Below are 24,663 nucleotides of genomic sequence, written 5' to 3' on the forward strand. Positions count from 1 at the left end.
ATCCTACAATCAGCTGGTGCGTTTACATGGTAACGGCCAATCCTTTTCATTGTAAAGACCCACATCAACCTTTCATGTAGTGCTTTCATGATTAGTAATCATTAATTAAGTAGAGATTGCAAAATGGTGAGTCTCTAAATATCTCCTGAGTTCCAAATATACCAGCTATAATTCTTCTATAAAGCAGAACTTTATCAACTGGGGCTATTTAGTTACCCTGATATATATAGTTTTACTCCAAAAGACGGGCTAAAATGCTTCTTTCCCTTTTGTCGCCATTTTCAGAATAGGAGTTGATCCCCTATGTACCTGCGTCAGTAACCAGTTATTTATTGGTTTGTCGGATGGGGCAGGCAGGAACTTTGGAGAAGGCAATGGCACCCCACTCCAGTCCTCTTGCCTGGAAAATCCCAAGGATGGAGGAGCCTGGTAGGCTGCAGTCCATGGGGTCACTAAGAGTCGGACACAACTGAGTGACTTCACTTTGACTTTTCACTTTCATGCATTGGAGAAGGAAATGGCAACCCACTCCAGTGTTCTTGCCTGGAGAATCCCAGGGACGGGGGAGCCTAGTGGGCTGCCGTCTATGGGGTTGCACAGAGTTGGACACGACTGAAGCGACTTAGCGGCAACAGCAGCAGCAGCAGGCAGGAACTTACGTGTTCAGTTTTTCAGTTTAACTCATTATGTTCTTCGATACTGCAATCATCTCCTCTTTGGCCATTGAGCCTTTTCTTGTTGGCACATATGTCCTTTTGATAAGAAATTAAGAATCTGACTTAATTTATTATACTTTTTATATATCCAAAAGATCATGCAGCTTCAGCAACATCCCCTACTTGTAAGATACTGCTCGTAAGAGGAGTCATAAATGTGTTAAAAATAAATAATTCCACAGCTAGTTTGAAGATTCAAGGAAGCCAGGTGTCTTAGTCTGCTCAGACCACCATGGCAAAATACCAGAGTCTGGGCAGTTTAAACAACAGAAATGTATTTTTCTCTCTCAATTCTGGAGGTTGAAAGTATAAAATCAAGCTGCAGCAGGGCTGATTTCTGGAGAGGGTTTCCTTCTTGGCATGCAGATGGCCATCTTCTCCCCATCTGCTCACAAGCAGTGGGGAGAGGGAAGTTTCTCTCTTCGTCTTCTTACAAGGCCACCAGTCCTATAAGGCTGCTGCTGCTGCTGCTGCTGCTGCTAAGTCACTTCAGTCGTGCCCAACCCTGTGTGACCCCAGAGACAGCAGACCACCTGGCTCCTCTATCCTTGGGATTCTCCAGGCAAGAACACTGGAGTGGATTGCCATTTCCTTCTCCAATGCATGAGAGTGAAGAGTGAAAGTGAAGTCGCTCAGTTGTGTCCAACTCTTAGTGACCCCATGGACTGTGGCCTACCAGGCTCCTCCGTCCATGGGATTTTCCAAGCAAGAGTACTGGAGTGGGGTGCCATTTCCTTCTCCCCTATAGGTTTAGGGCTCACCATTATGACCTCATTTAACCTTGTACACGTCCGTGCTAAGGTCACTTCAGTTGTGTCTGACTCTGCGACCCTATGGACCATAACACAGCCCACCAGGCTCCTCTGTCCATGGGGATTCTCCAAGCAAGAATACTGGAGTGGATTGCCATGCCCTCCTCCAGGGGATCTTCCCAAGCCAGGGATTGAACACAAGTCTCTTATGTCTCCTGCATTGGCATGCGGGTTCTTTACCACTATCACCATCTAGGAAGCCCCTCACTTAATCTTAATGACCTCCTAAAGACCTCATTTCCAAATACAGTCATACTGGGGATTAAGACTTCAACCCTTGGATTTGCAGAGAACACAGTTCAGTCCCTGGCAGCATGCAGTTTTCAGTCTTTCAGCCTCTAGTTTCCTAACCGAGCAACGAAGAGCTCTGAAATCTTGCTCTGGGTTATTTAGACGAGTCAAATGGAAGGATGAAGGGGACAAAGAGAAAGGGAAGTTTCACAAAAGGCCCACATTCAGAATAATCATGGTAACATTCAATTCACCGTCAGTGCCAAGGACCTCGCTAAACACATGATCTTGAAAATAATCCAATTACTTCCCCAGGTTATAGATGAGAAACAGAGGACTAGTGAGAGGTTGAGTCATCTGCCCGGGGTCATCCAGCTGACCCTAGCAGAGCAAGCCTTGCAGCCAAGGCCATCTGGTCACTGCGCCCTGACTCCTCCAAGCCTGACTCACAATCGCACAAAGGTCACCTCGATCAATTCTTCAACTGACTGTACAAAGACAGATTTTTTTATGATCCTTTTTTAGTTTCACACAAAGAAACTGAAGCTTAAGAGACTCCTCTGAGGTCAGACGTTTAATAAATGACAGTCAGTGCTAGGATTTGGAAATAGAAAGGAAGACGGAATTGATTCCTGACTTTCTGCAGGAAAGTAGGTCACCACTTTGTTAGGGTAAGCGAACGACCAACGTGCTTAAGAGAACATCTGAGGTTGTGTACTGTCAGTGCTTTCTTCCATTGCTCTGAACTTCATGGCTTGATTCCAAGGAGGCATTTAGCCAGAGGAGCTCACCTAAGTAAACCCCTTAGCCAACACCTTAAAGAGAGAAAACAGTTCCATTTTCAAGAGAAGGCATCTGAGTCATTAGACAACTAAGTGGATACTCTTGGTAACCTTACCCAGTTCCTTAATACTTGTAGGTTCTGCTAATTTAAAGGACCATGTGATGTTTAAATGAATGTTATTAACAGATACAGATTAAAGCTCCTGGAATGGGCAAGGCACCGTGCTAGAGGGTGAAGAAAAAGAACAGTTCAAGGTCCAGGAACTGGATAATGGGTGTTGGCCTGATAGGCACCACTGCTGTGTTTGCACAAATGGTGGTTGTGCACGTGCTGAGGTTCAGGCCTAGAAAAGGGCTTAGAGACCCTCTCCCGGACACTTGGGAACTGAATGTGACTGGGAAATGCAGACTGAGTATTCATTTGTTGCTTTTGTGCTGGAGTCCATAGAATTGTTTCATTTACATTTCAAAACAAAAAGTAAACACACATTTCTGTATGTATATTCTAAAAGAACACACACCAGACTTGTCAGTAGCCGCTGCTCTTTAGTTGGGCCAGGGAAGAAGAACACTGCTGCTGCTGCTAAGTCGCTTCAGTCGTTTCCGACTCTGTGACCCCACAGACGGCAGCCCACCAGGCTCCCCCGTCCCTGGGATTCTCCAGGCAAGAACACTGGGGTGGGTTGCCATTTCCTTCTCCAATGCATGAAAGTGAAAAGTGAAAGTGAAGTCGCTCAGCTGTGTCCAACTCTTAGCAACCTCAGGGACTGCAGCCTACCAGGCTTCTCCGTACATGTGATTTTCCAGGCAAGAACACTAGCACTTCTTAATTTCACAGAATTCTGTACAGTTTTATTTTGCTTTTGTTTTGTTTTGTTTTTTTAAGGAAGCCTGTATTACTTTTTAAAAGACAAACAGACTTCAGAGATACTGCAAGTTCAGGCCCAGACCACCGCAATAAAGCAAGTCAGTAGGAATTTTTTGGTTTCCCAGTGCATATAAAAGTAACGTCAACACTATACCGTAGTCTATTAAGTATGCAATAGCATTATATCTAAAAAAAAATAACATACATAACATTCTACTTAATTGAAAAGTAGATATCATCTGCACCTTCAGCCAGTTATAACAATAACATCAAAGATCACAGATCACATATCACCATAACTAATATGATAATAATAATGAAAAAGTTTGAAATATTGCAAGAATTACTGAAATGTCACACAGATACAAAATAAGCAAATGTTGTTGGAAAGATGGCGCCAGTAGTAGACTTGTTGTCATAGGTCCACAGCCCTTCAGTTCATTAAAAACACAGTATCTTCGAAGCACAATGCTGCTGCTGCTAAGTCGCTTCCATCGTGTCTGACTCTGTGTGACCCCATAGACGGCAGCCCACCAGGCTCCCCTGCCTCTAGGATTCTCCAGGCAAGAACACTGGAGTGGGTTGCCATTTCCTTCTCCAATGCATGAAAGTGAAAAGTGAAAGTGAAGTCACTCAGTCCTGTCGTGAAGTGCAATAAAATGATTATATATTTTTAAAGACTACTTCTACATGACTAATAAAAATTCTTCCCTCTGTACTCAGCTTCTATCCATACAAGTGAAGGCTAAATTAGAAACAATTCTGTATACATTTTGGTAAGTTTGAAGCATAGAATAGAGTTCCTTGAAAAGATAGTAATGATTTTTAAGCCTTTTTATAAACACTGTGGTCTTCTCAGGGCCTCATTCTGAAGGACCAGTGGGCAGAGGGTCAGATACGCTGCTCCAAAGGGGTTAGGCTGGAAATGGGAAGGGGTTTAAGGGGGCTTCCCTGGTGGCTCACATGGTAAAGAATCTGCCTGCAACGCAGGAGACCCAGGTTCGATATCTGCATCGAGAAAATCCCCTGGAGGAGGGCATGGCAGCCCACTCCAGTATTCTTGCCTGGAGAATGCTCATGGACAGAGAAGCCTGGTGGGCTACAGCCCATGGGATTGGAGAGTTGGACATGACTGAGCGACTCACGCACACACACACACACACACAGCCCATGGGATTGGAGAGTTGGACATGACTGAGCGACTCACACACACACACACACACACACACAGCCCATGGGATTGGAGAGTTGGACATGACTGAGTGACTCGCACACACACACACACTGATTGTAATGAAATAAAACAAAGTAGACCTTCCAGTCATAACCAGGCCCATAAAAATGCATCAGGGCCCAACAACCAACCGTTGGAGGAAATTTTGGGGTTTTGGAGGTGATTGTGGTCTGATCCTTGCTCCTAGCATCCCATACCTGCTGTACCCACATCACATCTATTCCCACCACAAAAGCAGAGGATTCCCAGCACCCCAGTCTGTTCTCGTATGCAAGTCAGGCTGCAAACACACCAAGCTTTCTTCTGCATCCACACTCATGCATGTGCCCAGCCCTCCTCTGCCTGCTTCCTCCCTTCCCAGCTCCCCACATCCTAGCTCTCTAGCAAACTCCTATTCATCCTTGAAATCCCAGCTCAAGATTACCTTCGACTCTGCAACATCCATGATTTGCCCAGATTTTCTTGGGCACTTTGGCTACATTGTCATTGTCCCATCATATCACAACATATACATCATTTTTTTATCCCATAAGCCCCTCTGTATCTTTTATTCCTGTATCCCCAACCAGTGTCCTAACACTTAATACATAGTTGCTCGATGCATGTTTGTTGAATAAACAGGCTACTTGGCTCACACCAGAAGCTTCCTTCCTGTGGCAGCCCGTAAGTGTGTGGTTTCCAACCCCCTTTCGTCGGTTTTTTTTTTCATTGACCCAGAAATGGTGAATAGCAAACCAATTCCTGAGACTTCAGTAAAACTGTTTTCACTTTTTTAAAGAAAACAGCCTTGATCCCTGACTTGCATGGCTATTTTTAGCCTTTTGGAAGTCCTAAGTGAGGTTTGGGAGTATTTTTCTACATCTTGATTTTCCCACTCTGTCTATTTGGCTCCACCATCCTAAGGTTTCAGCATCTTTTCTCCCAGTGCTCATCTCAACATCATCCTGGCATTAACAAGCCCAAGACCTTAACAGACTGATTTGAGTTGAACAAGGAAATAGAATCCAGTACCCACTAGGCAATATAAATGAGCCTGGCCCGCTACCAGTTCCTGAAGTCTGTGTTTTCCAATAAATGGACACAAATCAGTGAAAGGGAAGCCACAAAGCAGAGAGTCTGGGGCTGCTGGGGTCCCATTGGTAACTAACCCCCTCTCCTCTTGAGACCCTGTAAAAGCCGGCCCCTTCCAGAAACCAAAACAGACTATATGCCAAGTGCCAAAGTGAAAGTGACGAAGTGTCCTCTTACTGTAAAGAGATAAAACGAAGCTCCTCGCAGGGCCTTTTCTCCAAAGACACAAAGAAGTGACTCGGTACAGTGAGAGGGCAGCGTTCCAGTCCCAGTTGGCAAGAGCAGGGCAGGGCTCCTGTCCTCCCAGAGGGCACAAAGGACAGTGACGTTTCCTAGAAAAGGAGCTATGGGAGGAGACTGCAGTGGACCGAGCTGATACGGAGCGACTATGCCAACATGGAAGGCTGCTCCCATGCTACTTCAAAGGCAAGTTATCCTGGGAGCTGGAGGGAGGCTGGGTCAAGTCATGTGTCAGTTTAGAAGAAGAGTGGGACCAGGGAGGCTGGCCTCAACAAGGCATGTATTTGTGGCTGATTCTGCTCCTTGAAAGAGGCTGTAAATATACCACAAAAATAGGAACCAAGGTGACTGTGTGTTGTGATATTCATTACAGCAAAAAAACTGATAGCAACCTAACGTAGCAGTAGGTGATTAATTATATAGCCATGGTCCAGAACATTAAGCCACAATTTAAAAGTTTCTTTTTAATATTAAAAAAATTAAATAAATAAATAAATAAAAGTTTCTTTTTAATATTTATGTATTTGGCTGCCTCGGGATATTCCTTACGTCATTTGGGATCTTTTGTTGCAGTAGTTGCAGCACTTGGGCTTAGTTGCCCACAGCATGTGGGGTCTTAATTCCCTAACCAGGATCGAACCCAAGTCCCTTGCATCAGAAGTATGCAGTCTTAGTCACTGGACCGCCCGGGCAGTCCCACACAATTCAAAGTTTTCCATGCATAGTTCATAATCTAGGAAGATGTTCCTGATAGAATATTGAGTTTAAAAAGCAGAATATACTTCCTTTACACTCTTCTGTATTTTCCTTAGTTTTAATAATGAGCATACATCAGTTGTAAACTGACAGTTTCACTGAATTTATTTTACAGTATATTGTTTCTGGGAAGGTGAGGCTTGATTCTGAGGCACTTCCAAATCCTGTTGGAAGTGCCAAGGTAGAGTACTGCTGGCCAGCTGTGCACCCCCTCTCTGGGGCATCTCACCAGGCGGGTATATTCCATGTCCTGTGATTTTCTGATACGGTATTTTACTTGCTTCATCAAAGTTGCTGCTCTGTAAATTACTTCTTTCGCTGTCGTTTGCTATGGAGTTTGAGGGAAGAGAGTGAAATGGGGATGTTGCTAGGACTAAAAGTGGAGGTCCATGTTTCAACTTACACAGATTCCTGCTGGCAGTTGAAGAAAGGGTGAATATGAGGAAAATCAAGACCAGAGAAAAGAAAAAGAGGAAAGTACAGTGTGATGGAAGAGCTCTCTTCCAGGAGTCATGAAATTTGGCTTCAGCTTGTAAGGCTGTGTGACCTTTGGCAAATAATGGCCCCTCTCTGGGCTTCTCTCGTCATATTTGCAACTGGATGAGATGGTGACTTTTCCTAAAGCTCCTAGATCTTCTCGGGCAGAGCAGAACGTGTTTAGATGTGGTTGTTCTATAAATGGAGGGTCATGTGCTCAACTCAGCAATGTAGCTGATTTGTTTTTAAGTGCTTACCATTTTACTGAGGGCTTCCCTAGTGGCTCAGACGGTAAAGCATCTGCCTGCAATGCGGGAGACCCAGGTTTGATTCCTGGCTCAGGAAGATCCCCTGGAGAAAGAAATGGCAATCCACTCCAGCCCTCCTGCCTGGAAAATCCCATGGACAGAGGAGCCTGATAGGCTACAGTCCATGGGGTTGCAAAGAGTCAGATACGACTGAGCGGCTTCACTTTCACTTTCATTTTACCGAGCACTTCTACATTTCATGACACCCATGGCAGACTGTATCCCTTGTCACACACTTTGGTCCTTTCCTCAGGAAGCAGAATAGGGATTTTTTAAATTAACAAATTAACATTTTTATTCTTATTTATTTATTTGGCTGCACCGGGTCTTAGTTGCAACATGCACATGGGATCTTTTTTTATGTATATAATTATTTACTTATTTATTTTTGGCTGGGCTGGGTCTTCGCTGCTACACAGGCTTTTCCCTAGTTGCAGCGAGTCAGGGCTACTCTCAGGTTGTGGTGCCTCTGCGTGCTGCTCACTGCAGCGGCTTCTGTTGTTGAGGAGCACGGGCTCCAGGGCATGAGGGCTCAGTAGTCCTCAGGCTCTAGAGCACGGGCTCAATAGTTGTGGTGCGCAGGCTTTGCTGCTCTGCAGCAGATGGGATCTTCCCAGATCAGGGAACCATGTCTCCTGTATCAACAGGCAGATTCTTTACCACTGAGCCACCAAGGAAGCCCTGAATAGGGATATTAAAAAACTAAGAAGTAGATCCTTTAAGAACCAAACTGAGTTTAGCCAGCTCACCCTTACCTCCATTGTCATAGTCCATCTGGGCAGCTAGAACAAAAACACTGCAGACTGGGTGGCTCATAACAGAATTGTGTCACACAGTTCTGGAGGCTGAGAAGTCCAAAATCACAGTGTCAGCAGATGAGGTGTCTGGTGGGGCCATGTCTCCTGCTTCACGGACTGCGCCCTTCTTGTCGTGTCCTCACGTGGTGGCAGGACCAAGGGAGTGCTCTAGGGTTTCTATTCTAAGGACACTAGTCCCATTCAGGAGGATTCTCCCCTCGTGACCTCACTACCGACCAGAGGCCCCACCTCCAAATACCATCACATTGAGGAAATGGGTTTCAACATATGGATTTTTAGGGGACACAAATGTTCAGTCTATAGCATCTGCAGTAATTGCACTAGGAACCAAAAACTCTGGATGAGAGGCAACTAATTCTCTCCCACTCAAGCCTTACAGACAAAGTCTGCGTCCAGAAGAAAGGTTACCGGGTCAGCCTTTCAGATTATTTCCCCACCACACCAAGTTCCAAGAAAAAAGTCTTAGTCATCTGGGGGATGAGAGCCCTCAGGACAAGAAACACTGCAGCTGCCTGTGTGTGTTGCAACGTAAGATGGTGTGGTGGTCCTCTGGCAAAACTGTCATGGTGACAGTTGGTACAGGCCTGGTCTGCATGCTCAGTCACTCAGTCATCTCCAATTCTTTGACACCCCCTGAGCTATAGCCCACCAGGCTTCTCTGTCCATGGAATTCTCCAAACAGGAATACTGGAGTGGGTTGCCATTTCCTCTTCCAGGGGATCTTCCCGACCCAGGGGTCGAACCTGGGTCTGCCTGCATTCGCAGGCAGATTCTTTACCGCTGAGCCACTTTGGAAGCCCCATAGCTTAACTAGCCAGTTTCTGTATTAGAAGGATTTATAGGGTTTTTCTTTTTCAGGTTTTCTTTTTCTTCTTTTTTCCTTTTTTAATAATACTGTCACCCTCACATATATAGTCAGTTGATTTTCAACAGTGCTGCCAAGACAATTCACTGAGGCAATATAGTCTCTTCTGCAAATGGATACCCACATACCAGAGAACAAGCTTCCCTTCCCCTCCACTAAACACAAAAATTAGCTCAAATAGACCGAAATAAGAAGAGCTAAAACTATCAAACACATCCAAGAAAATATAGGAGTAAATCTTCATGAGTTTGGGTTAGGCAGAACCTTCTTAGATATGACACCAAAAGTATCAACCATAGCAAAAGGAGAAACAGACCAAATTAAAACCTTTTTTGCTTGATGCATGCCATCAAGAAAATGAAAAGACAACTCATAGAATGAGAGAAAACATTTGCAAAGCATATATCTGAAAAAGGATTAATATCCAGATATCAATACAGACAAATATAATATATCCTTATATATTATATAGTATATATGGGCTTCCCTGGTGGCTCAGCAGTAAAAAAAAAATCTGCCTGCCAATACAGGTGAAACAAGGGGTGTGGGTTCCATCCCTGGGTCAGGAAGATCCCCCGGAAAAGGAAATAGCAACCCACTCCAGTATTCTTGCCTGGGAAATCCCACGCTACAGTGCATAGGATCACAAAAGAGTTGGACACGACTGAAGGACTAAACAACAACGACAAAGAGTATATATAACATATAAAATAATATATAAAGAACTTCCATAAGCAACAACAAAAAGACAAACAGCCTAATTTTTAAAATGGTCAGAGGACTTGTATAGACATTTCTCCAAAGAAGATACACAAATGGCCAATAAGCACAGGAAAAGATTTTCAACATTATTAGGTATTACAGGAATGAAAGTCAAAACCACTGTGAGACACTACTTCACACTCCCTAAGTTGACCATTTTTTTAAAAATAAAAAGGGAAATACTAAATGCAGGCCAGGAAACAAAGAAATTGGACCCCTCAGGCACTGGTGGGTTTGTGTAAAACAGTTTGGCAGTTAGTTCCTCAAAAATGTAAATACAGAATTACCTTTACCCAGCAATCTTACTCCAACATAAATACCTAAAAGAATTGAAAACATTCAGATGAAAACGTGTACATGAATGCGCACAGCAGCACCATCACTTCAGTTCAGTTCAGTCCCTCAGTCATGTCCGTCTCTGTGACCCCATGAATTGCAGCACGCCAGGCCTCCCTGTCCATCACCAACTCCCAGAGTTCAGTAGCAAAAGGGTAGAAATGACTCAAATGTCCATTCACAGATGAGTAAATGAGCAAAGCATGGTCTGGCCATACACTGGACTATTATTCCACCACAAAACATAGTGAAGTCCCATCACATGTTACAGACTGCATGAACCTAAGAAGCCGCCTGTTAACAGGCAGCCACACAGGGTATGATCCCTGTGTGGGGATCATTATCCCCACACGGGATTATCTGAAATACCCAGGGCAGGCAAATCCACCGAGACACAAACTAGATCAGTGGCTGCCAAGAGTGGGGAGGGAAAGGGAGTGGGAAGTGACTCATAATGGGGTTTATTTTCTGAGATGACGAAAATGTCCTAAAATTGCAAAGACAGTTGCACAACTCTGTGAACATACCAAAAAAAAACCAACACACCACACTGAATTGTGCACTTTATTTATTTATTTTTTTTTTGTTTTGTATCCAAAATGTGTTTATTGGGATGGTTTCCCGTTCATCTTGATACAGGGTACTTTTAGTGCTGCTTCCGTCTGAAAGAGCATCCTTCTGTAAGCCTTGCTTTTCCTCCTGTAGGCTGGCAGAGGACAGTAGAGCAGCCAACACACAAAACTACTGTTTGTGCATGGCTAAAGACGGTGGTGATTTTATAGCATCCTGGGCATTTTACATCCATGAAATAGGAATTGGGGCTCTGCACCAGGCGCTTCTTCTTGTGTTTCCTCTTCTCCTCTTCTGGAGAGGGATGAAGAAGATCCTTTGCGAGAGGCATGTTCTCGTGAGGAGGTCGTCACCGCCGGAAAGGCTGAATTGTGCACTTTAAACGAGTGGACTACAAAATTATGTGAATTATGTCTCAATCAAGCTGTTCTGAAAATAATAGTAATATTTAATAACAATATTTATGATGGGCACTGTAAAAACAATCAGTACAAAAATATATCCAGTGAGGAAAAACAAAATCTCCCTCCACATATGCTTCTCTCCTCAGAGAAAATCACTGTTAACTACTCAATGTGTAAACTTCCATACCTTCAATACTTTACAAATGCATATTTACATACAGAAACACAAATATAGTTCATTTTTCAGTGAGGCATACTATTCCATGGGATACCTGTATCATAACTTACTTGACTAATAAAACCGTCCATCCTGTGGCTTTGCTAGAATCATCATTCAGTTCAGTTCAGTCGCTCAGTCATGTCCGACTCTTTGCAACCCCATGAATTGCAGCACGCCAGGCCTCCCTGTCCATCACCATCTCCCGGAGTTCACTCAAGCTCACGTCCATCGAGTCGGTGATGCCATCCAGCCATCTCAGCCTCTGTCGTCCCCTTTTCCTCCTGCCCTCAATCCCTCCCAGCATCAGAGTCTTTTCCAATGAGTCAACTCTTCGCATGAGGTGGCCAAAGTACTGGAGTTTCACCTTTAGCATCATTCCTTCCAAAGAACACCCATGACTGATCTCCTTTAGAATGGACTGGTTGGATCTCTTTGCATTGCAAGGGACTCTCAAGAGTCTTCTCCAACACCACAGTTCAAAAGCATCAATTCTTCGGCGCTCAGCTTTCTTCACAGTCCAACTCTCACATCCATACATGACCACTGGAAAAACCATAGCCTTGACTAGACGGACCTTTGTTGGCAAAGTAATGTCTCTGCTTTTGAATGTGCTGTCTAGGTTGGTCATAACTTTTCTTCCAAGGAGTAAGCGTCTTTTAATTTCATGGCTACAATCACCATCTGCAGTGATTTTTGAGTCCCAAAAAATAAAGTCTGTCACTGTTTCCCCATCTATATCCCATGAAGTGATGGGACTAGTTGCCATGATCTTCGTTTTCTGAATGTTGAGCTTTAAGCCAACTTTCTCACTCTCTTCTTTCACTTTCATCAACAGGCTTTTTAGTTCCTCTTCACTTTCTGCCATAAGGATGGTGTCTTCTGCATATCTGAGGTTATTGATATTTCTCCTGGCAATCTTGATTCCAGCTTGTGCTTCATCCAGCCCAGCATTTCTCATGATGTACTCTGCATATAAGTTAAATAAGCAGGGTGACAATATACAGCCTTGACATATACCTTTTCCTATTTGGAACCAGTCTGTTGTTCCATGTCCAGTTCTAACTGTTGCTTCCTGACCTGCATATAGGTTTCTCAAGAGGCAGGTCAGGTGGTCTGGTATTCCCATCTCTCTCAGAATTTTCCACAGTTTATTGTGATCCACACAGTCAAAGGCTTTGGCATAGTCAATAAAGTAGAAATAGATGTTTTTCTGGAACTCTCTTGCTTTTTCCATGATCCAGCGGATGTTGGCAATTTGATCTCTGGTTCCTCTGCCTTTTCTAAAACCAGCTTGAACATCTGGAAGTTCACAGTTCACGTATTGCTGAAGCCTGGCTTGGAGAATTTTGAGCATTACTTTACTAGCATGTGAGATGAGTGCAATTATGCGGTAGTTTGAGCATTCTTTGGCATTGCCTTTCTTTGGGATTGGAATGAAAACTGATCTTTTCCAGTCCCACTGCTGAGTTTTCCAAATTGCTGGCATATTGAGTGTGGCACTTTCACAGCATCATCTTTCAGGATTTGAAATAGCTCAACTGGAATTCCATCACCTTCACTAGCTTTGTTCGTAGTGATGCTTTCTAAGGTCCACTTGACTTCACATTCCAGGATGTCTGGCTCTAGGTGAGTGATCACACCATCGTGATTATCTGGGTTGTGAAGATCTTTTTGGTACAGTTCTGTGTATTCTTGCCACCCTTTCTTAACATATTCTGCTTCTGTTAGGTCCATACCATTTCTGTCCTTTATCGAGCCCATCTTTGCATGAAATATTCCCTTGGTATCTCTAATTTTCTTGAAGAGATCTCTAGTCTTTCCCATTCTGTTGTTTTCCTCTGTGTCTTTGCATTGATTGCTGAGGAAGGCTTTCTATCTCTTCTTGCTATTCTTTGGAACTCTGCATTCAGATGCTTATATCTTTCCTTTTCTCCTTTGCTTTTTGCTTCTCTTCTTTTCACAGCTATTTGTAAGGCCTCCCCAGACAGCCATTTTGCTTTTTTGCATTTCTTTTCCATGGGGATGGTCTTGATCCCTGTCTCCTGTACAATGTCATGAACCTCCATCCATAGTTCATCAGGCACTCTATCAGATCTAGACCCTTAAATCTATTTCTCACTTCCACTGTATAATCATAAGGGATTTGATTTAGGTCATACCTGAATGGTCTAGCGGTTTTCCCTACTTTCTTCAATTTAAGTCTGAATTTGGCAATAAGGAGTTCATGATCTGAGCCACAGTCAGCTTCCGGTCTTGTTTTTGCTGACTGTATAGAGCTTCTCCACATCATTAACCATCATGAAATAAATAACACCCCACGGCTGTTCACACTGGAGTGATACATAGAGTAAGAAGCTATTTAGTTACACATCAGGGTTTGCATTGTGGGCTTCCTGTCTACCTCCAGATAAGACCTTGACCCTAGTGAGGTGAGAAACCTAGATTCTGCATTTTTTACAGACTCCGTAGATGATCGTAAAGCACAGTAATGTTTGGGAACCTCTGAGCTGCTGTTTCTGAGTTGCAGCTCCCGTTTCCTGAGACCGAGAAGTGGAGTGAGCAAGCCTGGATCAGGTCACCCAGGATGGGGGAAGCTTGGATCAGGTCACCTGGGAAAGGGCATTATTTGGTCTTTTTGCTTGGAGCATAAGTGTAGGAGCAAGTTTTCTCATAGGAATGCAAGAGCAGGAAGGACTGAGAGTGAGTAATAAAATTCTGGAGTCTCCAGTCACTGGCATTCCTGGGGGGAATAGAGACACACCTCTGTGTGTTGCCCAGAGCATGCAGTTCCCCGAGCCCAAGTACCAGTGACACAGCCTCAGCTCTGAGCTCAGCCACATCTCACAAGACCTCGGAAGCACTGGCTGCTTCAGAAGCCATCCATGAGGAGCAGAATCTCTCACTCAGGACTCACCACTCTCAGCGGAGATGTTAATCTCTATTAAGCAACTGAGACTTTGTAAACACTTTACCTCACTGATTATATAAAAGTTCTCACTGAACTATTACAAAGTCAGCAATTAATATTAATCCTGTTGAGTTACAGTAAGAATACACTGATTAGAGCCTTGTCCCATCGTTCCACCTCCTGACCTGTCTGTTGGGGATGCCCGGGACCCCCTGCAGGCCAGTTACAGCTCTGGGGTCACTCCTGACACTTGCTTAGCTGTGCCTAGCTAGCAGCTGATCTCACCAGGCCATTCTCGTAGCTGCTGAAACTGTTCACGTACCTCCCCGTAAACTTGGATGGCCACCAGGACACTGCTGTTTCGTAAATCACTGGGCCCTGTGCCCTTCATGCTCATGACCAGCACCCTTGGTGCTGGGGTGTCCATCCAGAGCCATCAGGCAGGCCACTCCCAGGCTTCCCATCCTGCCAGCCCGGTCACTGTGGACCCTCCTCAGCCTCCTCTCAGTCCTTTTCTGGCAGCCTGAGCACTCACCTCTGGTGACCACACCACTGCCCCCAAGGTTGCTGTGGAGGGTACCGGGGACCTCTCAGCTGCCTCCCCTGCTCAGCCCTCCAGCCATGTATCCATTTTGTCTCCATCTTTCTACCCCCACCCTCTGCGTCCAGACTTCGGCAGAGAGGTCCTCTCATTGAAACACAGGTGGAATCCTCAGAAACCTTTGAAGACCCCTGGGTCTAACCACACAGGGCATCTGCTGCTGACTGCCCTTCTCTGTGGCCCAGCATCCATCACCCTTTTCCTTCCTTGGCATCAAATACCATCCAATCCAGAGTCAGCTCAAGAGCTGACCTTTACAGGACCCTGACCACATGCCAGGGTCTAAATGTCCATCAGGTTTTACCTCGTTTCATCCTCACCACAGCTGATGACGCAGGAGCTGTTAGCTCTCCTCGAGTCCTCAGCTCTGCTCCCTGCTTCACACGTCCATCCTCTGCAGCCAGATCGCCTGGGCCTTACCTGTCTCCTCCTGCCCCCCGCGGGTAGCTTGCTCTCTACCACCATGGCTGACTGGTTTGCCGCATCCTCAAACATCCTCACAGCTATACAAACCCTTCCTGGCCTCCTACGTCCTTCAGGCCTCCCGCCTCTTTCTTCCTCCCAAATTTCTTGAAGCTCCTGGCACTGCTCTCTCACCACCCACTGCCCCGTCCTGCACCACCTGCCCCTTTTCATGGGCACCGCTGTCAGGGCCACCCATGGTCTCCCTGAGGGGTGAAATCCAGCGGCCTTTCCTTCCTCAAGCCCCTCCAGCACGGTCCCGTGCACTGGTTTGCTCCGTCTCTGCCCCACCAGACTGTCCCTCCCTTCTCCCCCAGCCCGACTCGAGCTCGCCAAGCTACGGTTCTGGTTCCTGCTCCCTTGAGGCTATTCCCGGAGAGCTTCTCCATGGCTACAGCTCCTTCATGAGAATTGTTTTTTTTTAAATGCACTGCTTTAATTTTGACAGTCTTAAGACAAACCAAAAAAAGGAAGTCCCAGTTGACTGAGCTCTCTAGCTGGGTACCACCAGTTTCAGTGCCCCTCCTAGCACCCTGCATTATTACACCAAGTGGTGACTAAAGTGACGCCTCTGACATGGGCTTCCCTGGTGGCTCAGACAGGAAAAGAATCTGCCCACAATGTGGGAGACCTGGGTTTGACCCCTGGAGAAGGGAATGGCAACCCACTACAGTATTCTTGCCTGGAGAATTCCATGGACAGAGGAACATGGTGGGCTACAGTCCATGGGGCCCCAAAGAGTCAGACACAACTGAGCAACTGACACTTTCTGACTGTAAGGAAGGCACCAGGCAAACATGAAGTCCTCGCATGTGACGCTGCTGGAGTCACCTTCAATGGCGTTTTCTTCCTTGCTCCTACCATCCAGTCAGACACTAAATCTGACAAAGTCTCTTTCCATAAGTGTTCTGGGCGCCTTTCTCTCTCCCATCCCCAGGGCCTCGCCTTTGGTCTGGACCCTTGCTGAGGCCTAACTATGCCCCACCCCCAAATTCACCTTTCATTTTCCCAGGCTGACATCCTAAAGCAAACCCGATCCAGCCACTGCCCTGAGGAAACCTCCCCATTCCCCTCCCTGTATGATGGTCTCTACATGAGACAGGTGGTGCCCTTAGTCACGGCCCACACTCACCCCGCACACCATGGCTCCACTCTTCTCTTTCTAGAACTCTAGCCCCATCCGGAGGCCTGTTCACCCTGACCCAGCACAGACACCGCCACCCACGTGAAACTCTTTCATCTGCACTGCACAACCTTAACATTTCCTCTCTGAACCACCACAGCAACATGTTTGACTGTTTTCTGCAGTGACTTTTTGCCCTGGACTTCATTATTTGAGCACTGGTCTGATCCTCCTGCGGTGCCTTGCAGTTCAGTGGAACCTTCAGTTAAGGTTCCCTTTCACCCTGAGATGCCCCGGGGCTCCCCGGTTTGGCAACCCCCTTCCCACACTGGGACTCCAGGGTGTCCTAGTGGGCTGACGGCACTGCCCACGGGGACTCCACGTCCCACCCTCTGGCTTTGCTTCTGCTCTTCTCACTTGGTTCCAGGTGCTTACTGAAGTCAGGGATGAACCCCTTCTCTGACATGGCCCTAAATTTGGCTTTTTTTTAAAAAGGGAGTGAGGCAGACATTTCAGGTACCAGAAGATTGAGAAGTGTCTGAAAGTCGAGGTCCTGGCCCTTCTATCTCTGTCCTGAGCAACACTGCACAGCCTCTGCTCAGGGGGGCCCTTGGGAGTCCCCTGGGGAGAGAGGAGGGGTGGGGACGGAGACCTGGGCCTCCCAGCTGAGCCCTGTGACCGCTGAAGTGAGCTCAGTGAGCAGCTCTGTTTCTCAGTTGCCACGTAAGACAGTGAATTGGCAATTTTGGGGAAAAGATCTCACAAGAACTTCACAGGATTTACACACCTTGTTGGGGTACTAACTAATGTAAAATGCGCGTCTTCCTGAGAAAGGTGAGCTACAGCCCTGCCTGACAGCCCTGACCTGCAGGTCCCTTTTATGTGCCTGAGAAAGGAGGGCCAGGCTCCTCTGTGGACAAGGGTCTCCTGGGACACGTGGTCGTTGTCCACGCTCTTAAATTGCTTGCGGGGGTGGGATGGCTGGCAGCCCAGATGTTTCACAGACACCAACTGGTCTGTTTCAGTCTCTTCCTGGTTCTTGGTCCCTTCTTTCCTCCTCACCTTTCCCTGTTTCTTTTCCTCCCTCCTCTTGGGCTGGTTCCTGGCGATTCCCGGAGGCGACTCACCCCAGCCGTGCAGCAGCCCAGGTGACCCAACTGCACCCCACCCGCCTCCGGTGGCCCTGAACTCGGGTGACCTTTGCCCGCCCAGACGACTGAGGAAGTCCTCGGTTTAGAAATATGCCAGAGTGGGGCGTGGAGAGGGGAGGGGAGGACAAGCCACAGGCCCAAATAAGGGCGCGCACGGCGCCCCCGGGGCACAGTGACTGTGCCCACCCCCGGGGTCCCCAGGCTGGCAGGAGGGAGGAGGGGAGAGCCCACCGCGCCCCCCACCCCGAGGCCACGCCTCACACAGCCGGGGGCAGTCACTACAAAGTGCAGAGCAGGTCACAGTTATTCCTGAATTTCCCGGGGCCGAGCACAGAGGTCCAGGGCAGGGCTAAGTTTGGGGCCTTTTCCTGCGGAATTGACGCGGTGTTCACTCACTGCACCCCGGGGGCACCGTGTCCTCTGTGTGTCCGGTTGCGTCCAGAGCACCCATCCCAGCCCCTCGGGGGTCACAGGGCCGCAGCCCCACGAGGTGCCCTCCCAACCCCGCCCCGGACCCTGCATCCGCGTTGGTGCCCAGTCCATGCTAGACCCGCGGGTAAAGGTGCAGAGATCCCACGCTCTGGGAGCCCTGTCCTGCCCCGCTCTGCCCTCGCACGGAATCCAGCAAGCGTTGTTGGCCCTCAGGTGCTGGAAAGGTAGCCCCTCAAGATTGGTACATCCCTCTTCCTCCTCCCGGACGGACGCGTGGCTCAGATGCTTTTCTCAAGGTCCGGCAGCCAGCCCGTGGGACCCTGGAGCCAGCCGGCAAGTCTGCACCGCCTCCCCTCCCCCTGCGACTGCCCTCCCACTCCGGGTCAGAGCCCCCAACAGGCTTTGCTTTCTGGGGAACCCAGGCCAGGGTATCTGGACTTTTGAACCCAGAGCCCTTTATTTGGAAGTTCTCTCACAGAAGGGCTTTGTTTCCAAAATTCAATTCCTCTAAATAGATTTCCTCTTTCACATGAGTCTCATTCTTAAGTCAGGAGCAAAACTAAAATTTAGTTACTGGAGGGTTTTTTTTTTCCCAATTTTGTTTTAACATTCCTTTCCTTGGGTGTATTTACCTTTCTTTGCTTTGACTTTGAACATGCCTTAAAACTCTTGTGTTATCTTTAGCAATTTTCAAAAGCCACAGTTTAGGAAGTTAAAGAAATTGTTCCCTGGTGGCAGAACTACAGAACTGCAGCCTCTTTCCCTCTGTAAATGCAGTGAAAGTGGTGTCTCTGCCTGAGTGGACTTCCACTGTTAGGCTGATTACTTCCGTAGAGTCGTTTCTAAAAAGGTCAAAGGGCACAACTGGGTAGCCAAACAGCCTTCCCACACAGGTGCAGCCAGTAAACTGGCCCTTTCCTGTGAGCCCTCCTCCACACCATGTCCTGCTTTAATTCTGCATTTGTTTGACTCCTGAGAATTAGAGGAATATATGTTGGTAGCTTGCATTTCCTGCTTTGTAAAATGCCTCTTCAAACAATCTTTCCCAGGTCTTTATAATGTTTCAGTCTCCAGGCTTGCTTTGTGAATGACCTTGGAAATTCTGCCCTCATTCCTGGTTCTCCAGGGCTGGCTTCTTATCAGGAACCATCACCTCACTGATGAGATGTAGAGCACCACAGGTCTCTTAATCAAGAGACTTAGGTTCAAGGTGTGACCTACCAGACACTTCATTTCTGAGCTGAAGGGCTCTGCGGGTTGCAGTCCTCCTGCAGGGGGTGGCTGATACAACCCCTGCTTGTCCTTGTCCTCAAGTCTTCAGAGGTGTCACCTCTGCTCTACTTGGCAAAATCTGGCCAGAAACCTGTTTTCAGCCACCCTATCCCCTGTCTCATCCAGAAAGAGTTACTCGGCTTTCCGTGTTAGCAGAGCTACCCAGGCACACCAGCACCGGAGGTATCTCCATATACTTTTATTAAAATTGCAATAAAAGCCGAGAAGTAGCTTGCTAATAATTGAAGGAAGTTTCTGGGACCTCTTGGTAACTTTATTACTGTTTGCCATGGGCCTGCTCACATCTAGGTTTGGGGAGAGCTGGGAGCAGCTTCAGAATCCTTGTCCACGACTGAAGCAAACCCACTACATGGTTCACACATACCTCAGGTTGGGTATGGCAAGTCCAGATGTCCCTTAAATATGAAGCCTGACTACTCTTAGGACTTGGCCTCTGTTCTTCTATTGAAACAGCAGGGAAGGGGGCCACCACAACACTTCAAAGAACCACACAGCCTGAGGGCACGACAGAAACTAATTAGAACCAAATAGATCCAAAATGGCCAACCCCTCGACTTCCACTAGACCTTGAGCCTCAGTATTCATTCGTTATTGTAACGCATCAGCAAACTAAGTGACATACCCACAGGCACCATGACAGTTCCCAGGCCAACCATAAAGGTCTAAAAGTGGACAGTGGCCCCATTCCTGCAGATCCCCACCCCTTCCCTGAAATAGCTGGAACACTCCTCGCACTCAGTAGCTCATGAAATTACCCACCCCTGTTGACAACCCCCTACCATGTGCCACTCTGGGCTTCTAAGATGGCCCATATTCTGTCTGGGGTGTGTTTCTCTAAATGAATCCATTTCTTACCTATCACTTTGTCTCTCACTGAATTCTTTCTGTAATGAGACATCAAGAACCTGATCTTCAGTAAGTCCTGAGACCAGGGGTAGTGGTCTTAGTTAAAAGACCGTGAGTTCAAGTCCCAGTTGGACCTGCACTGTTTCACTCTTACTGCTGAATGACATCCATGCGATTTCCCAGGAAAAGAGCTGGTTACCAAGATGAAATGGGGCTCCTGACAACACACATGTTCCACTGCAGGCCCACTCAGCCAGCCTCTAGTGCCTCTCACTCCACGTGTAACTCATTCCCTTCCAACCAACTCTCTCCAGCTGTAGAAAAATGTAAATGACTGGCCTTTTCCGGCTTCCCTGGTGGCTCAGACAGTAAAGAATCTACCTGCAATGCAGGAGACTTGGGTTTGATCCCTGGGTTGGGAAGATCCCCTTGAGAAGGAACTGGCAACTAACTCCAGTATTCTTGCCTGGAGAATTCCATGGACAGAGGAGCCTGGCAGGCTACAGACTGTGGGGTCACAAACAGTCAGACGTGACTGAGTGACTTCCACTTTCATGAGTCATAAGGAAGTAGGTATAAAACACCTGAGATTTTTAGGAGGCATGGAGCTCTGATTAGAGTTGCCCCTGTTCATCTTTCCCTCCAGCCTATGAAGTACACTGCTCTTTCTCTCTCTGTGATGCTGCTCCTGGTGAGTTACCCCACTTTCCACTTCCTCCTCTTAACACTGTTCCTCACAGGGAGATCTGCAAGGTTCTCCTCGCTTCATCTCTGACTCCCAAGTGACATCGCTAGGATTTTATCCCAAGGGAATATTGAGAGATTCATATGAAGTGTATGAATCTCACATCATATAACGATGCTAGTTACAACTTTTTTCAATAATAAAAATTGGAAACAACCTACATAATCAGTAAAATAGAGGCTTTACAGAATGATGGCATATCTAAATCAAGATCTGGTTATGCAGCAGATGACAGAAAACCCACAGTGACTACAACAGCTGTGATAGGAGAGGCATTGGCTAGGGCTCAGGTGGAGGGCCAGGGCATCTTCCTTTTGGCTACTTTACTCTGCCTCGCTTTCAGACCTAAGTTACTTCATGCATCTCGATGGCAACTTCAGTTCCAGTCCTCCTCCCTGACCCCAGCCAGCAAAACGCAGGACAGCACCAAGAAAAATAGGGCAAAGGCCTTTTCACCAACACTCCCTTAAGGAGGGGCCGGATGGCTGACTCACACTTGTGTTCACACCTCTGCTGGCATGTTTATCTAAGGCGGGATTGTTAATCCATCAGAGAAGAAACGAACTATTGCAAAAGTTACTACTTGGACCCAAGCCTTGAGTTGATTAGGGCTGAACTTTAGGCAAAAGTCTTCCCTGGTGGCTCAGATGGTAAAGAATCTGCCTGCAATGCAGGAGACCCAGGTTCTATCCCTGGGTCAGGAAGATCCCATGGAGATAGGAATGGTTATCCACTCTGATATTCTTCCCTGGAGAATCCCATGGACAAAGGAGCCTGGCAGGCTACAGTTGATGGGGTCGAAAAGAGTCGGCACCACTGAGTGACTAACACTTTCACTCATAGGCAAAAGACAACTCATGTTGCAGATCTCACAGGCGTCACTTTTTCTACAGTTAACTATATTTTAATAAAATATAAAATTTTATATTTTCCTGCCTTGAGGGGAAGTGGTCCCCTAGGGATGCCTTGCTCCCCCTGCAATTCAATTTTTTCTTTTCTTTTCTTTTTTTTTTTTTTTGTACTTATTTGGCTGCACCATGTCATAGTTGCAGCATGTGGGATCTTTAGTTGTGGCATGTGGGATCTAGGTCCCCAACCAGGAATACAACCCAGACCCACTCTCTTGGGAGCAAGAAGTCTTAGCCACTGGACCAACAGGGAAGTCCCCTTTTTCCCTTTTAGCCTCTAATCTGTTTTTATAAATTTTACTATCTTTTAAAGCTCTTATTTGTATGTTTCAACGTCTAAAGGCAGGTGTAGCTGCCTTTGGCTCAGTCAACCAATCAAGCACTTTAATGCAGCACCTGGCATGAGAAGACCCTCCTCCAGGGGATCTTCCAGACCCAGGGATCGAACCTGCATCTGTTGTGTTCTGTCCTGGCAGGTGGATTCTTCACTACTAGTGCTACCTGGGAAGCTCACCCAAGACCCCTACTCTTTCCTAAAAACTACCATCCACTGTCAGCATTTCAACCTCACTCAAAAATTGCGTATGACACAAAGTCCTAGACATCAGGGCTCTCAGGTCACCAGTGTGGCCCAGGTCTTCCCAGCTCTAGGGATGACGCAGCACAGGCCCTGGGCACCTGGTGAGCAGGGAACTGGAACTCGTGTGTTCTGTCATCCGACCTGGCATCACGATGCCCCCTGATGACACTGGGCCACTCTGATCATAGGCAGAGCTCAAGCAGAGCTGCTGGGGTGGAGCTGCCCACCAGCCACTGCCCTGTCTCTCTCCCCTGAGCCTGGACTCCTGCTTGCCCAGCACTGACCTCCGTGACCTCCTTGCTGCCCTCTGTACCTGGGCAGCTAGTGATGATTGCATTCCCAGAAGGGCAGACTGCTGCTACTCTTGAAGGTTTAGGCTCAAGTCTGGGGCATAGTTGAAAGCAAGTGTCCATTGGGCACTTGCTTCAAGTGCTGCCAGATAACTGGACCGACGGCAACCATGCTTCCTGCCTCCCTCGCCAATCAACTGACTTCTCAGTAGGTCTGACCAATAGTTGGCCATAAAGGGAGACTGGAAGGCCTCCCCGCTCCTCACAGCACCTCTGTCAGCAGCTGAATATTTTCCGGGCCTCCAGCTGCTGGCCTCGTAGTTCCTGCCATTAACCACTCCCGTTCCTAGGCTCTGATGTCTCCCTAGAGGCGACAGTGGCTTCTGGCCTTGCCAACCTCTGATCATCTCCTTGTTCCCTGGTTTCCAAAATGACGCCTTGGTGCATTTATGCGGGCCTCCCAGTCAGGGGGACGTGTGTAGTTGTTCTCACTCCTGGGTATTCCTGGGTATTTCCTGAATTCCCTGGAAAATTCCTAAATCTTTTCCTGCTCGAGCTCAGCAGGTCATGTTCTCCATCCCATGTTCAGCTCGCTCCCCAGGAATGAGGCCTAACGAACTTCGTCCTAGTCCCTGCCTCTCTCTTCCTCCCCGTCCAGTCCCTGCCGCCAGCCAAGCTGTCCGTCCTATAGAGGCAGGAGCATTAGAGGGCCCCTGGGGGAACGATGGGCAGGATGGGACTTTCAAAGTCACCCTGGCAGGAGGCTCCCCGGGGTGTGAAAGAAGCAGCCAAGGAAGCACAGAAAGTCGCTGTGTTGTTCTGCCCTGAGATTCATGTTTTTTTTCCTCCTAAAAAACCTTCAGCACTTCTCCTTTGACCATAGTCCTAAATGAGTCTGATAATGGCCTGTGTCCATGGAGAGGTGACATCTACGTCCTGGTGGGAATCGGGGGGCCCTGTCCCCCCAGCATAGGTGGGTGGCACCCAGGACCTGAGGCGGCAGAGATGGCCGTCTAGTTATAACACTATGAATAATGTCTTCACACTGGAGTCAGACCATGGCCTTGGCCTCATATCAGCAGGTAGTGGTGATAGTGGACAGAAATAAGGCCTGGAGTGGCCTGCAGAGACCCCTACCCCCGGGGGCACCTCCCCGGGGCTGAAACTTCTCCCCTCTAAGTCAGAAAACCTGCATTAAACCCAACCCTAACGGCCCTGCAACACGCAGGCTACTCACCTGCATTGTCCAGGCTCCTTCACAGCTGTCTGAGGTTAAACGAGTACTGAGGTTAACTGAGTTGCTTTTACCAAAGTACTGAGTACTTTTACCAACAAGCCATTCACATGACTTTTACCACAACACATTGGAGCTCTGCCCCATGTCTCAGCTCTTGGGGACCACACCTGTCCCCCAGCTTGTGGACAGATCTGCTTCCCTCTCAACCGCCCAGCCATGACATGAGCCAAGATCCCCTGAGTGTGCTGTGTTTGGTCTGTACGTCCTCAGCACCCCACACACGCACACACCTACCAGAGCTGAGCAGAGAGCCTGCACCCCATTAGAAACGGTTTCCAACGTGCGCTTCTTCCTTCCAGGGATTTCCCAGATGACCCAGACGTGCACTGGGACCCAGAGCAGACAGGTGATGTCCTCCTCCGGCATGTAGAGGCCAACGGCATCAAGCTGGTAAGGGTACATGTCCTCCTCTCCAGCAGAGACCTGGCCCGTCTCTCTGCACCTTTCCTGCTTAACCACAGAGCTCAGGGGGAGGCAGAGATTTTCCCAGACTGTGCCCTCTTCACCTGTGCCCCCACCTCCGTGCTGCCCTCTGAAAACCCAGGTCTGCATGAGC

General features: G+C 47.5%; 2 protein-coding genes across 3 annotated transcripts in view; one reads left to right on the forward strand and one right to left on the reverse strand.

Annotated features, from left to right (window-relative positions):
* The window catches only part of PIGL (phosphatidylinositol glycan anchor biosynthesis class L), a 51,179-nt gene that overhangs the window by 9,523 nt on the left and 16,993 nt on the right, over positions 1 to 24,663 (forward strand). For both annotated transcript variants that reach the window (XM_040245909.1, XM_040245908.1), the window contains exon 3: positions 24,407 to 24,497. In XM_040245909.1, the coding sequence (XP_040101843.1) occupies positions 24,407 to 24,497 (91 nt within the window). The remainder of the gene's footprint in view (positions 1 to 24,406; positions 24,498 to 24,663) is intronic.
* On the reverse strand, positions 10,864 to 11,212 carry LOC120867425 (40S ribosomal protein S27). Its single transcript, XM_040245913.1, has one exon. The coding sequence runs from the start codon at positions 11,176 to 11,178 to the stop codon at positions 10,924 to 10,926; it is 255 nt and encodes an 84-aa protein (XP_040101847.1). The 5' UTR covers positions 11,179 to 11,212; the 3' UTR covers positions 10,864 to 10,923.

This window comes from Oryx dammah, unplaced genomic scaffold (genome assembly GCF_014754425.2).
Source record: "Oryx dammah isolate SB20612 unplaced genomic scaffold, SCBI_Odam_1.1 HiC_scaffold_8, whole genome shotgun sequence".
Lineage (NCBI taxonomy): Eukaryota > Metazoa > Chordata > Mammalia > Artiodactyla > Bovidae > Oryx > Oryx dammah.